Genomic DNA, 13,187 nt, shown 5'->3' with positions numbered 1-13,187 from the left:
TAGATTAAAGATAGATAGATTAAAGATAGATAGATAGATTAAAGATAGATAGATAGATTAAAGATAGATAGATTAAAGATAGATAGATTAAAGATAGATATTTGTCTAGCGATCTGTCTTTTGATGGATATGTCTTGCGTGTCTTTATTTTCTTCTTCTTTTTAGGCGTTGCATGTGTTGCTCCAACGTTACACGCCTTACGGTGTCTTTCACCGAGACGTTCTTTTCTTTCTCTACTTAACTAACTGGAAGGTAAGAAGAAATTCTCCTTTTTTCTCTCTCTCTTTCCTTCTTTCTTTCTTTCTCCCTTTTCTCTTCTCTACTTGCTCTTTCTATCGATTCAATCTAGCTTCATGATCTCTCCTCTCTCTTGTCTCTTTCTTTCTTTCCTACTTTCTCTCTCTTGTCTCTTTCTTTCTTTGCAGGGGCGTGCGTTTTGTTTTTCTTGTGTTTCTTGTGTGGCATTTCAGTCATCCTACACTTCTTTCTTCCTTACCTCTTTCTTTCTTTCTTCTATGCTCGACTGTCTTCTCACTAGGAGGAGGTCTACCAATGTACATACTCTTCACGTATATACTTCTCTCCGTTACACATATATACATATATATATATACATGTAGATAGATAGATAGATTATAGATAGATAGATATGTGTCACATCTTCGTGTGTATAGATTTCGTCTTCGTTTCATCGAGACAGAGAGAAAGATAGAAAGGCGGGAGAGATGAAGGTCATGTAGATGTATGTGTGTATGCAGATACCAAAGGCCCAGGCTCTTTCGTTCTTTTCTTGGTAAGAGAGTGTGCATGCGGTGGTCACCCCCCTCTGCATGCCTATCTCTTTTTAATCTATCTATCTTTCATCTTCCCGTGTGTGTCCTTTCTCTTCTTTTCCTTTCTTTCTTTCTCTCTGTTGTTTCATAGGAATGCCGCGACTATCATTCTTTACTCTTAATGTATTCGTCAAGCGGAGACGTGAAGAAGCTTCTCTACGTCGCACGCAAAGCCGCAGAGGCGAAGAACTTCACTGTCGCTTTTCTTGCCTACGCCCTGACGCAAAGAATCGACCAATGTGTCGATGTAAGTAGAAGCGAGAGACCCACAGGAAGAAGAAGAGTAGCAGGAAGAGCCACAGTCATTAATACCAAGCATAGCAGGAAGAGCAACGGGAGCTCCAAGTTTATCCCTAGCTTCGATCTGAACGTTCTCACGAAGGAATGCCTAGCGCTCTCCTCGTCGGCATCTCCTTCTTTCTTCTAGAAGAAAGAAGGAATGAATGAAAGAGATAAGAAAGATATAGGACAGAAGAAAGGAAGAAAGAAAGAGATAGATAGATAAACGGATAGGGAGAGAGAGAGAGAAAGATAAGAAGAGAGAAACAGAGAGTGGAGTTTGTTTTGCTTCTTCTTTTTGAACTTTTCTTTCTCTTTGTCTCTCGCCCGCATGCATTGAGAGCATCGGGATGACTGTCAGTTATGGATGAGTTTTGGAGTAGAGAAAAGACAAAGATAAAGTCTCTTTTTCTTCTTCTTTTTCTCCGCTCTCTGTTTCTCTCTTCTTATCTTTCTCTCTTTCTCTCTCTCTCCCTATCCGTTTATCTATCTATCTCTTTCTTTCTTCCTTTCTTCTGTCCTATATCTTTCTTATCTCGTCTTCTTCTTCTCTTGTGTGGCTCTTTTTATCCTCTTGCAATTCATGTAGCCTTGTAGATGATGCTTCACCCGACAGAGACCTCTCTCTCTCTCTTTCTCTTTCTTTCTTTCTTTGTCTCTCCCCTCTTAGTATGTGATAGCGGAGTCTATCCGTATTTCTCTTCATTTCTATCTGTAAACTATTTCTATTGCCTTTATCTATAGACGTGAGGGTCCGGATGTGTACGTTTGAGAGAGTGTACGTACCGACAGACGAAGACTCCTCTGCGTATATCTATCTACACATATATGTATGTGTGTATATGTAAGTACGTATAGACAGATCGGTAGGTATATGACAGCATAGTGTATAGAGGTGTAGATGTTGACGGGTGTATAGACAGAGTGTTGGTAAGAAGATCATTAACGTAGCATTCTTTATTCACTATTCATCCTCCTAAGAAGAAGAAGATCTCTCGCGCTCTTTGTCTCTTTAACACCTTTATCTGCACTTGGTTTGTCGCCTCCATCTTTCCTCTTTTCTCCATTTTCTTTTCTCTTCCCTCTCTTCTCCTCCTCCATTTCTCTCTCTCTATGTTCACTCTTCCATACCTTGTTTTACTCCGCTCCCGTTTCTCTTTCCTTTCCTCATTTATCTCTGCTTTCCCCCTTTCTTTCTTTTCCGTCTCTTTCGTCTCTCCAACGTTCTTTCCTGTATCTTTCTTCTGTCTGTGTGTTTCTTGTCCTTAGGTGTTGTGTGAAGCAGGGCGGTACCCAGAGGCGTCTTTCTTCGCGCGTTCGTATGCCCCCAGTAGAGCAAGCGCTTGCGTAGAGAAGTGGCGAGCCTCCCTTTTTCTCTCTCGTACAGGAGGAGGCAAAAGTCGTAAACTGGCAAATAGCCACACAGCAACGACAGGAGCAGGAGGAACAGGAGAAGAAGACGCCAAAAGGAAGATGACAACGATGAATAAGCAAAAGGATCCCATCTCCATAACGGCCGCAAGACAGGCAAGAAAGAAAGATAGAAAGATAGATCACCTTAAATGCATGCGCGCATGCTTCCAGTTGTCCGCTTTTCTTGTCTCCTCATCTTCTCCAATGTGACCTCTCTCCTGTGTCTGAAGCCACCAATCCTTTATCTGTCTCTCTGCGTGTCTCTCTCTTACTCTCTCTCTCCGTGTGAGGGGAGATTTGAATTTTGATCGCCTCCCTCCTTCTCTCTATAAATGTGCTACTAGAGGAAGGGGCTGCGTATACCGCGGATGTGTGGTTTGCTCGATAGATAGATAGATTACAGATAGATAGATTACAGATAGATAGAGATAGATAGATAGATCAAAGATAGATAGATAGATCAAAGATAGATAATGTGAAGGAAGTTGTGTGCTAGTCTTGCGTCTTACACGTATGTAATGAGAGCACCTCCAGAGGGCGTACGTTTGTGTAGAGATATATCAGTCCTCGGTAGGTGTATGCATGGAGAGTTCTAAATATCCATCTATCTGTTTCTCTCTCTATGTATGATAGCTGTTTCGTGTATGTCTCTAGACATGTCTATATATATGTATCGCGACGCCAAGGTAGCTAGCTAATGGACGTGACACGAGCCACCATGTTGTTTCGGAGGTTCCTTTCTACTTGCTTTCGAAAGAACGCAGAAAAGGAACGAGAAGGAAAGTCTTTTTCTTCTTCTTTTCTTTCTTTCTTTTTCTTCTTGCAAGACGTCCCTCCTCTTGTTCTCTCTCTGCTGGTGTATGACTGAATCCCCTTGCTCTTCTTTCTCTTCTTCGTAATTCCTCTTCTTCTTCCTTCATCGAAGCAGACGAAGTCATTGACTAGATCTTCGTGTGGACAGACAAAGAGACAAGAAAGAAAGTTGTGTTGCTTCTTGGAGGGTACAGAAAGTAGATTGAGTGTGGGGCGTGTCTTCTTTCTCTCTTTCTCTCAACGGCCCCGACACGCATGCATGCATCGATCCCCTCTTTTCTTTCTCATTCTTCCGTCATCCGTGGGGGTTTGGCATTTCTTCTCTTTTTTGGGGTTATGTGTGTGTGTGGATGGCGCTGTGTGTTTCGTATCCTTTTCCAGGGAGACGGGATCTCAGCATCTTCATCGTGTGCAGTAGCAGGAGGCGCAGGCGGGGGAGAGGGAGAGACGAGCAACTTGTCCGTCCAAGAAGAAGATCTACGAGGTCTACCGGCGGATCCCTCACTTCAACCTGAAAAGTTCGGAAGTCTCGAAGATGCTGTAGAGGTATTACTATTTATCGATCTATGCATCTATCTTTTAATCTATCTACCTCTCGCTCTTTCTATCTATCTTTCAATCTCTCTATCTCATAGGAGACAGCGTAGGGTGACTGGAGTTGCTGTAGTATTCATAGCCTCGGTAGGAGAGAAGAGAAGAAGAAAAGGTTAGAAGAGAAGGGATAGGAATCGAACCCGGACGGGTGTGGAGAAGAGGAAGAAGAGAAAGAATGGTAAGTATATTGAAATAGACCCATGTCTTTCTCTCTCTTTCTCTCAATCTGTCTGTGCATCTTGATCCTTCAAGATGAAGAAAAAGAAAGATCTTTCTTTTCTTCTTCTCTAGATCATATATTTTAGAGACCTCCATGTATGTATGTTTGCCTCTTGATTAAGAGCTCGCCATAGAAGAAAAGCGGAAGAGGTCGAGTCCGTTCGTCTTTCTTCCCCAAGTTGATGTGAGGAAAGTGAAAGGAGAAGAAGAAGAAGAAGAGAGATAGAAATAGATCTAGAAGGAAAACTAGGTGAGAAGAGAGAGAGAGACGAAACAGATAGGGCGGCCCAACTTTCCTCTCTTTCACTATGTTCTTGGGTATGTGTATGTATGTATATGTGTATGTATGTGTATGTGTGTGTATGGCAGGCGGAGAAGATTCTTCGAGAGCGCTATTCACGTGTAATTCCTGCGGTTACATTTCCATCTATGAGGCATCTTCTTGACTTCGATATTCTCCAAGAGATCAATCAGCAAGGTATTCAGCAGGTATGCATGCAGTCTCTTCACACTCTAGTACCACTGCTAGTGCCAACGATGATAGTGAGAAGAAGGAGAAGAAGAAGGAGTAAGAGTGGTCTTCTTCTCACTTCGTCTTTCTCATCTATCGGGTAGTGTATATATATATACCATATATATATATATATGGCAGATGGGAGATACTGTGCATATACAGACGGCCAACCAAGATGACGAACGACGGGGAAGGATCTTCTCTCGCAGGTGCTCTACTACATATCCTCCAGGCGTATACACCTGTCTATTCATCTCTCTCTTTCTCTCACTCTCTTTTTCTCTCTGTATAGATATGTGTATACGTATGTTTGCACGTCTACCTATTGTTCTATACAGGGGGGTGAACGGAGAGGATGAATGGAAGGACGAGAAGGGGGAGGGAGGGAGGTTAGAGAGAGTTAGCGGCAGGTCTTTGCCTGGGCCCTCTGAGGTTCCGAATGAGAAGAGAAACAAGACGATTCGAGAAGAAGGTTGCAGTATTCGCTTCTATTTCATTCTTTCATCTTTAGTCTATCCTATGAGAGAGAGAGAGAATTAGAAAGACTAACGATAGAAGTCACAGTCCTATGAATATGAAGAAGGGCTAGGGAGGATGGTGACTCATGAGATGTCTCTCTCTATCCATCCAGTGATATCAGAGGAAGCATGAAAGAGTCATCGCCATCTTCACTACGGGGCTCGTCTTTATATGGAGCATTCTCTCATCTCTACTGTTCTCTTCCATCTATGTCTCTCTTCATCTTTCTATCTGTCTTCAGTCGATCTATGTATCTTTATCCAACACTCTGTCTATTTTCAATCTATCGATGCATCTTGATTCTGTCTTTTATCTTTGCATGTATATGTATGCTTGCTCTATCGTTAATCTATCTCTCTATCTATCTATCTATCGGCCTATCTTTCCCCACCCTTCCCATGTGTGTGTTGATGGCTAGTAGTAGACAGGCCCATCAAATGTACACACTCTACCGCAGATTCATGTCTTCATCTGTCTCCCCTTGTTCTCCCCTTCGTTCTCTCTTTACAATTGGTACCCTCCATGAAGTTCTTCTACAGAGAGTGCTATTCATACAGGAAGTGAAAAAGAAGAAGAAGTGTGTATGTCTACGGTTAGATGTCTTTCTTCCCCATCCTCTCTGGGTGTGGAAGAAAGAGGAGGAAGAAGAATTGATCTCTCCTGTCTTTTTCTTCCCTGTTCTGTATGCATGCATGTATGTGTGCACATCTTTTCTTTCTCTCTTTCTCTTTTTAGGTACGGAACGAGCTCTTATCTGCGTCTACTCTCGATGAGATTCTTCAAGAGGAGAGCGAAGAGCAACACCTTCACAATAAAAGATTTGGAGGAGGAAGGGACAGTGAGAAGTCTTATGCCTATCACCACCATCCGCAGCGTCAGGGAGAGAACGTCGCCGATCTTCTCACGGGAGGAAGAGACAATTCTTCTATCAAGCGAAGAGACCTTGAGGATAGAACAAGCCTAGGAAAGGATGAAGGAGCAACAGGTAGGGGTCGCATACATACACCTATGTAGACAGAGTCAGAGGAAGAAACACTCCTCTGTCTGTATCTATATGCATGTACAAGTAGACAGGTAGATGACATAGATATTCATGTATATATAAATATATATCTGTATGCGTATATATATATATATATGTATACATATATACATGTATCTAAAGCATATACTAAGTGATGTAGTATGGGTAGTGTGGATATACAGCACCGATGGGTCTCGAGTATTTCTTCCTATTTGTTCCTATGGCCTGGGGTATCATCACAAGGAGAGAAGTGAAATATAGGGTGTGGCTGGTAGGAAGATCAGTGGAGATAGGAGAGAGAATAGGGACTTCAATCGATGCTCTCCATGGATTTCTGTTCACTCTATTTCCTTCTCTGTCTCTCTGTCTTTACAAAACTGTTTATCATTCTTCTTGTCTATACCTCAGAAACCTCTTTCTTCCAGACGGAGGAGATATGCCTGTGTACTACCTCTTCTCGTCTCTGTATACGTGTGTCCCCCTTCTACCTTCAGTCTCTCTCTATCTATAGTCTCTCTGCCTTTTATCCCTCTATCTATCTCTCTATCTATCTATCTTCCATCTTTGGTCTATCTAACTATTTTTCTCTCTCTCTCGCTCTCTGTGCATGCGTATTCGTCTGTCTGATATCGATGTGTGTCTTTCTCTTTGTCTATTTCTTCTTTTTGTGTGTCTCTTTCTCAAGGGAGTGGAGACGGTCTGGTCAACGGCACATCTTCTTCTTCGTCTATGGCTTTCCCGAGTCAACAGGGAGGAGAAGGAGGAGTAGTTGTCGATGTTTCTTCTCTCGATGGTAAGTTGCGAATCATAGAAACTTTCCAATTAAAGGGAAAGAAACCTCTCTCTCGATCCTGTCTCTACCACGGTCGATACGTCTCTTCTTTTCTCTTCATCGCTTCTTCTCAAGAGGACTTCATGATATCCGAAGGAGCCTCTGCTTTTCTAGCGACAGAGGTCTATACCAATACTCACAAACCTATCTTTCTTTACCTTCTCTCTGCATGACCGGCAGCATCCATGCAAATGTGTACAATATATACATATATATATATATATAGGTAGGTGTCGATAAGGGTGTGTAGGTCCCAGCTTCAGGATACGGGTATAAAGGTCTAGAGAAATAAACATATACATCTGGATCTATATATGCATGCCGTGTTGATGAACGTATATGGAAGTGTGTGTGTCTATGGTCATCACCTCCACATATATGTATGTATATAGATAGATGGATGGATGTGTGGCGTGCCTGGATGAGGGTATGTATGTTCCTAGGAAAAAGCGGGGTGCGTCTGTGCGTGGGGAGATTGTTTCTTTTCTATTCCGTAGTGCCCTAGCGAAAAGAGGAGACAGATAGAAGAAGGGATAGACATAGAGACGTGTATGAGGATCTTGGTGTTAAGACGCAAGACCTCCATTTTGTTTGTATCTCTATGTACAGATGCATCATCTATAGTATGACTGGTACGTTTATCCCTGTGTATGAATATACACACATATATATGTGTGCACATGGAAATTATACATATATATGTATCTATATGAATACATATATATGTATATATGTATTCATATGTTTGTATAGGATATATAAGTGGACCACTGGTAAGAGTGGCTTTGTTTGTGTGTGTCTATCTTCTTGGATGTATTCTCTTATCCTTCTCCCCTTATACTTGTGTGTAGAGGTTTCTTTGTATGTCTAAATCTAGTTTCATTTGGCTTGTCTGTGTCTCTGTCTCTTCGTTCCTGTTAATTACAGCCACATCAAGTGGAGGTCCACCCCCTGATATGGTGTATAGACACCATCATAACGATGTTGGGAATGAGGGACGAGAAGAGGGAGATGACTTGAATCTTTCGTCAGGTAACGGTGTGTTACTCCCTCCTTCTTCTTCTTCCGCGACGACTGTCCCTCTTCCCCACTTGACCTCCTCATCTTCGGGAGAGTCTTCTCGTTTTCTGACTCTTCAAAATCTTCGACAGCACGAGATCGAAGGAGGAGGAGCAGGGGTGGAAAGAGGAAGTAATCTTACGGCTTCGGATATAAGAAGTACCGTAACAGAGAGAAGTTCGTATAGCGGCGTCTTAAGTATCGACGGAGGAGGAGGAGGCGGCGGGAGTATGATGATGTCTACTTCCGGCATGTCTGGAAGTAGCGGTGGTGGGGGGGGGGGTCTTAGCAGTAGTGGTAGTAGTAGTAGTGGTAGTGGATCGCTAGCTACAGGAGGAGGAGAGGGAGGAGGAGGAGGAGCTAGTAGTAGCCATTATCACCATCCAGGAGGGCATAGCTACGAGGATGGAGGTCTATCTCCATCAGAGTATTGCGCTTCCATGGCCGTCGAAGGAAGGGTTCGAGGAGTAGGAATAATGAGAGGGAGAGAAGAAGGAGGAGAAGATCGATATCGTCATCATCAAGGAGAAGAAGAAGAAGACGATCAAGATTTCATAGACGATAATGAAGAAGACATGCAAGCAAATCATCGAATTCAGCAAGAGAATCGACACCATCTGCCACCTACTACGATGGTAGGAACGCAGCAGCAGCAGCACCATCATCATCATCGACATGTCTTCGATTTAGGCCACCCCCCTCCTTCACAAGAGGAAGAAGAAGAAGGAACTTATCAGCATATGTCCGTCCCTTCTTCTTCTTCTCGGCCTGGTATGACTCATGGAATAGGAGGGGGGCCAGGAGGAGTCTATGGAAGTGAACACACTGCGAGAGTCGGATTAGCGTCGACGCAACAGCATCTTCCTGGGTCTTCTTCTTCTTCTCTTCCTTCTTCGCATCATCCTCCTCGTCATCCTACGGGTATGGTCGATTCTTCTGGTGGACGTGACGGGAGTCTGTCTTCTCCTTCTCCAGGTGATGATCGAGAACAGATTGGTAGTGAGTATGGGCCTTCCTCTTCTTCATCCAAGGCAAGACAGAATGTCTTACTAGGGAGTGCTGGATTAGTTGACACTGCCCCAGCAGGATCCTCGTCAACCCAAGGTGTACTTACACCTGGAGGGATGATGAATCAAGGGGCAGAAGAAGAAGAAGAAGGGAGAAGAAATCTTATACAAGGAGATTATCATCTTCTCCATCAGACGAGAACAGGGGGAAATCAAGCTGTGTCTGCAGGAAATGCGGGAGCGCAGTTTCTCCAAGATGACTTTGTCGACGTTCTTCCATCGAATGAAGGAAGTAGTACTAGCGGAGTAGGAGGAGGAGCAGGAGAGCACCAAAGGGTAAGAAACAAATCATTCACTCCATGATCTTCATCTTCTCTTTTCACTCCCGGGGCTAGATTAGACTCGTCTCTCTATATATATCTATATATCGAAATACATGTTGATTGAGGGGTGCATGCATACGTGCATGCATTGGAAACACTTTCGTGTAGACTTGTATTAGGGAGAGGGAGGGAGGAGGGAGTGTGTTTGGGTAGGAGGAGGTTATAGAAGCTACCGAGGGAGATAGTTGTATCAGCATGACTGGAGACCGATTTCTTTTGAATGAGAGAAGGGGTGCATGCACTGTTTGTCCCATATATTTATCTCTACTTACATTTACACATACATAGGGAGATTTCTCGTAGTTAGGTAGGGTCACGTAGACGAAGTGTATCAAGAGTGTGTATAGATAGAGATACATACATCTGTGTCCCAAGTGTAGGCGAGGGATCGTGAAGAGGAGCTTCTCTCTTTCTTTTTTGTGTGTCTCTGTGGTCATGGTGATATACTGCAGGCTGGGGGTGAACGAGAGGAAGGCAGTGAATTTTCTTTCTCCGATATAGAACCATAAAGAAGAGAAGAATGCGCTGTCGAACCTAGGGTGTGGGTTAGCTTAAGAAAGAGACGAAAGAGAAGACGTTCTTGCTTCTTCTTCTTTTATTTTCGTGGTGCTTTTCAGTTTAAGACCGATCTATCACCCTATGTATCTGTCACACCTTCATCTCTCTACACACGGTGAATGTACAAGAGGAGAAAGAAGAAGAGGAAGTAGAAAGAATAGAAAAGAAGATACATGATAAGATATCTATGTATGAGTAAATCTCATATGAGAAGGATGGAAGGAACCTCTCCATCATCATCATCTGAAGCGGGCGAGCGCTTTTTTCTGTTCGTCTGTACGTACATACACCGCAAAAACCATTGTAGAACTGCATGCACGAAATGTGGATTGTAATGTGCTCCGTGGCGAAGATCAAGAAGAGGAAGAAAGAAAAGTGTATGACATGTGCATATACACTGGATAGATCACTCCCTTTCTCTGGCAACGCAACTGTTTTTTCCTTCCTTTTGCTATGTAAGCAAAGAGGAAGAAAGAGAGAAAGGAGAGATGAGAGAAGATAACTGAAGGATGTATGTATCTTCTCTCCTCATCAGTAGATGTGAAAGAGAAGAAAAGACTTTCCTTTCTTCAGGATGGATGAACTCCTCGACAATTCTCCTGTTTCTCTTTTCGGAAGTCGGCTTGGTTTTCATCCTCTCCTTTTTCTTCTTCGATATGCTGAGAAAGAAAGAGAAGGCTTCACATCAAGACAGACCACTCGAACTCCTGCAAATGTATTTCTATTGATCAGATATTAACATACGGTTACATATACGGCTATAACTACATCTATATATATATATGTATGCATAGATACATACATACTCTTCTCTCTTGGGATGCACAATCAGCTTTTCGCCCCACCCCTGTATGGCGCTATAGGTAGGGAGATGAAGTAAAAAAGTGAAAGGTAGATTGACACATGAAGGACTGTTGCCTTATACGGCTAAATATATGTGCTTCGGGATGGATAGATGGATGGACAGATACATCATATATTGAGCCGCCTCGGCCTTTCAGCGCGCTTCGAAGCTTCTGAAGAAGGGAGTATTCTTTTCCCTCCGCAGTGAAGCTCTCGGCGTAGATGCTTGTATCTCTCTAAACGTGGGTCGCTCCGATCGTTGGCATCATGAATGTGTGTTTGGTTGATTTCCACAGACTGGAATACGAATAAGAAGATTTAGCCAATCTTAGGAGTCAGCTCTCGGCTGATTATTGGATGCATGCATGCAGTCTTGAAAGTGTTTGTTTCCGGTTGAATAACAAGCGGTGAAGAAAGGAAAAAGAGGTTGTTTTTCCGCGGTATAGTTAGTGACGTGAAGGAAAAGAGAAGGAAGATGAAGAAGAGTAAGGTTAGTGAGGTGATCGATCTTGACTGCCTTCACTAAGATTGACTGACAAGCACTTTCCCGATTAGATTCTCCTCGGCACCGAAGTCCACTAGCATTCTGACTCGAATATTCTCAATAGTACCCCAGACTCTCGCAGTAAACCGGTATGAGTCCCGTGTGGCCGAGTCTGAGGCAGCACTTAGCCCGTGATCTCTTGGCGTGTCCGGGCACGCCACCCTGCGGAAAACGACACTTTTTTAGGTGCGCTGCCTCTTCGCCCTAAACCTGAAGGGGAAACTGAGCCGCGCGGCGATTTGGATCTGCTCTTAGGTGTGCGGCTAGTACTTCAGGTCGTGCGAAGTCTGTCACCGCAGCGCCGGTTTGCCTTTCTGCGGTCCTTGGTCAAAGCGATATCACCGCAAGCTCCCCTCTTCGAGAAAAGACACTCTTAAAACACCATGCCTGCGCATCATGTCCGCGCTTCCGGCAGATGTTACACTCTGCTCTTTGCACCCCAGCAAGTGGGCCATAGACTGCCCGCAGCGGGCAGTCTATGGCCCACTGGTCACTTGCGGTTCTGTTACAGTCCCTGGTCGAAGTGATGCCTTCCCAGGCTCCCCTCTTCGACAACCGGCACTCCGGCTCCAGGTGGCCTTATCCTTGACAAATTACGGCAGCGCGGCATCCCTTAAACAAAGAAACTTGCGCATCATGCCCGCGCTTCCGGCATACCTTGCACTCTGCCTTCCGTTCCTCAGCACAACGTCGCTCCGACCGCACTAGACGACGCGGGCAGACGTTTTCCGCAGTGATCACTGGCTGCACACTCAAACACTGATTTCCACCATCTTGGTTGGTTTCCTTAACAGTGAGGATGCTTGTTGGACGAAACACTCTACCTGCGTTGGCCTTTAGCTCACAAGTGTTCACCGACTGCAATGCTTCAGCACGAGCGTGGAGTTGCTTCAAGGTCAGTCGAGTGAATTCTCCACACGCCACTATGAGGTGAGTTTAGCGCGAAGAGACGCTGCGAAGTGCTTGCCTGGATGCAACTCGCATCTCCATCCCATACGGCAATGGGAATGGTCATCTAACACATTTGCCTCTCCAGCTTCCGCCCTTTTCAGCAGATATCCTCTAATCTGGGCAGGGTTGACCCGCATGGTCTTCAGATCGTCTCATTTCCGTGTGCAGGATCCCCCCGGGGATAACCTTTGTCGGTGGGATCACGCATCTGCTCGTACCCCGGAACCGGTCTTGACAGGTGTGGCAGCCCAGCATGGTACGATCTGCGAGATAGTTCAGGAGGGCTTTCGCCCTCCCCCGTCACGCAAAGTCACCTCTGGTTTATAAACCACCCGTCGATCAGACCTAGTGTCAGCACGGTCTGCGAGTAAGCGAGCCAGCTATGCTCTTGTCCTTAGTGAAACTCTCCTTCCCGCGACGTCGCGCTGCTGACCACCAGCAGCTTTGGTTCTCGGTCTGCAATCTTAAGTTTCAGCTCTCCTATCTCCTATATCCATCGCTCCTCCCACTCTGTTAGTTCACGGACCCATTTCTGCGATTCGTTGTCGCTCTCGCCTACGAGCGTCTTCTGACATCCGTATGCATGGCACGCGTGTGCCCTTGCCCGTCCTGGAGAGTCTTGATCTGTTGCCGGTGCAGTTGATCTGTGCTGTCAGACGGGTGCGGTCCTCGGGCTGTGCACAACATGCGCGGGCCCACCTTCTAACGAAGGAGACGAACTCTCCATATTCCCGGGAGGACCGGTGACACGTGCTACTGTGCCCGATGATCTGCTTCCGCGCGAGCAGGGCATGTTTGTTGA

General features: G+C 44.8%; 1 protein-coding gene across 1 annotated transcript; it reads left to right on the top strand.

The window, feature by feature from the left end:
- The first annotated feature begins 165 nt into the window (after window positions 1-165).
- Window positions 166-11,106, top strand: CSUI_002638 (copi). Its single transcript, XM_068062838.1, has 9 exons — window positions 166-252; window positions 372-1,080; window positions 2,382-2,459; window positions 3,720-3,884; window positions 4,521-4,640; window positions 5,920-6,169; window positions 6,894-7,001; window positions 7,968-9,442; window positions 9,942-11,106. The coding sequence occupies exons 2-9, from the start codon at window positions 955-957 to the stop codon at window positions 9,996-9,998; spliced, it is 2,379 nt and encodes a 792-aa protein (XP_067925185.1). The 5' UTR covers window positions 166-252; window positions 372-954; the 3' UTR covers window positions 9,999-11,106.
- The last annotated feature ends 2,081 nt before the right edge of the window (window positions 11,107-13,187 follow it).

The sequence above is a fragment of the Cystoisospora suis genome, assembly GCF_002600585.1.
Source record: "Cystoisospora suis strain Wien I chromosome Unknown contig_1095, whole genome shotgun sequence".
NCBI classification, from domain to species: Eukaryota; Apicomplexa; class Conoidasida; order Eucoccidiorida; family Sarcocystidae; genus Cystoisospora; species Cystoisospora suis.
Note: the sequence above shows the minus strand (reverse complement) of the source record. Positions and strands in the feature narration are given on the sequence as shown.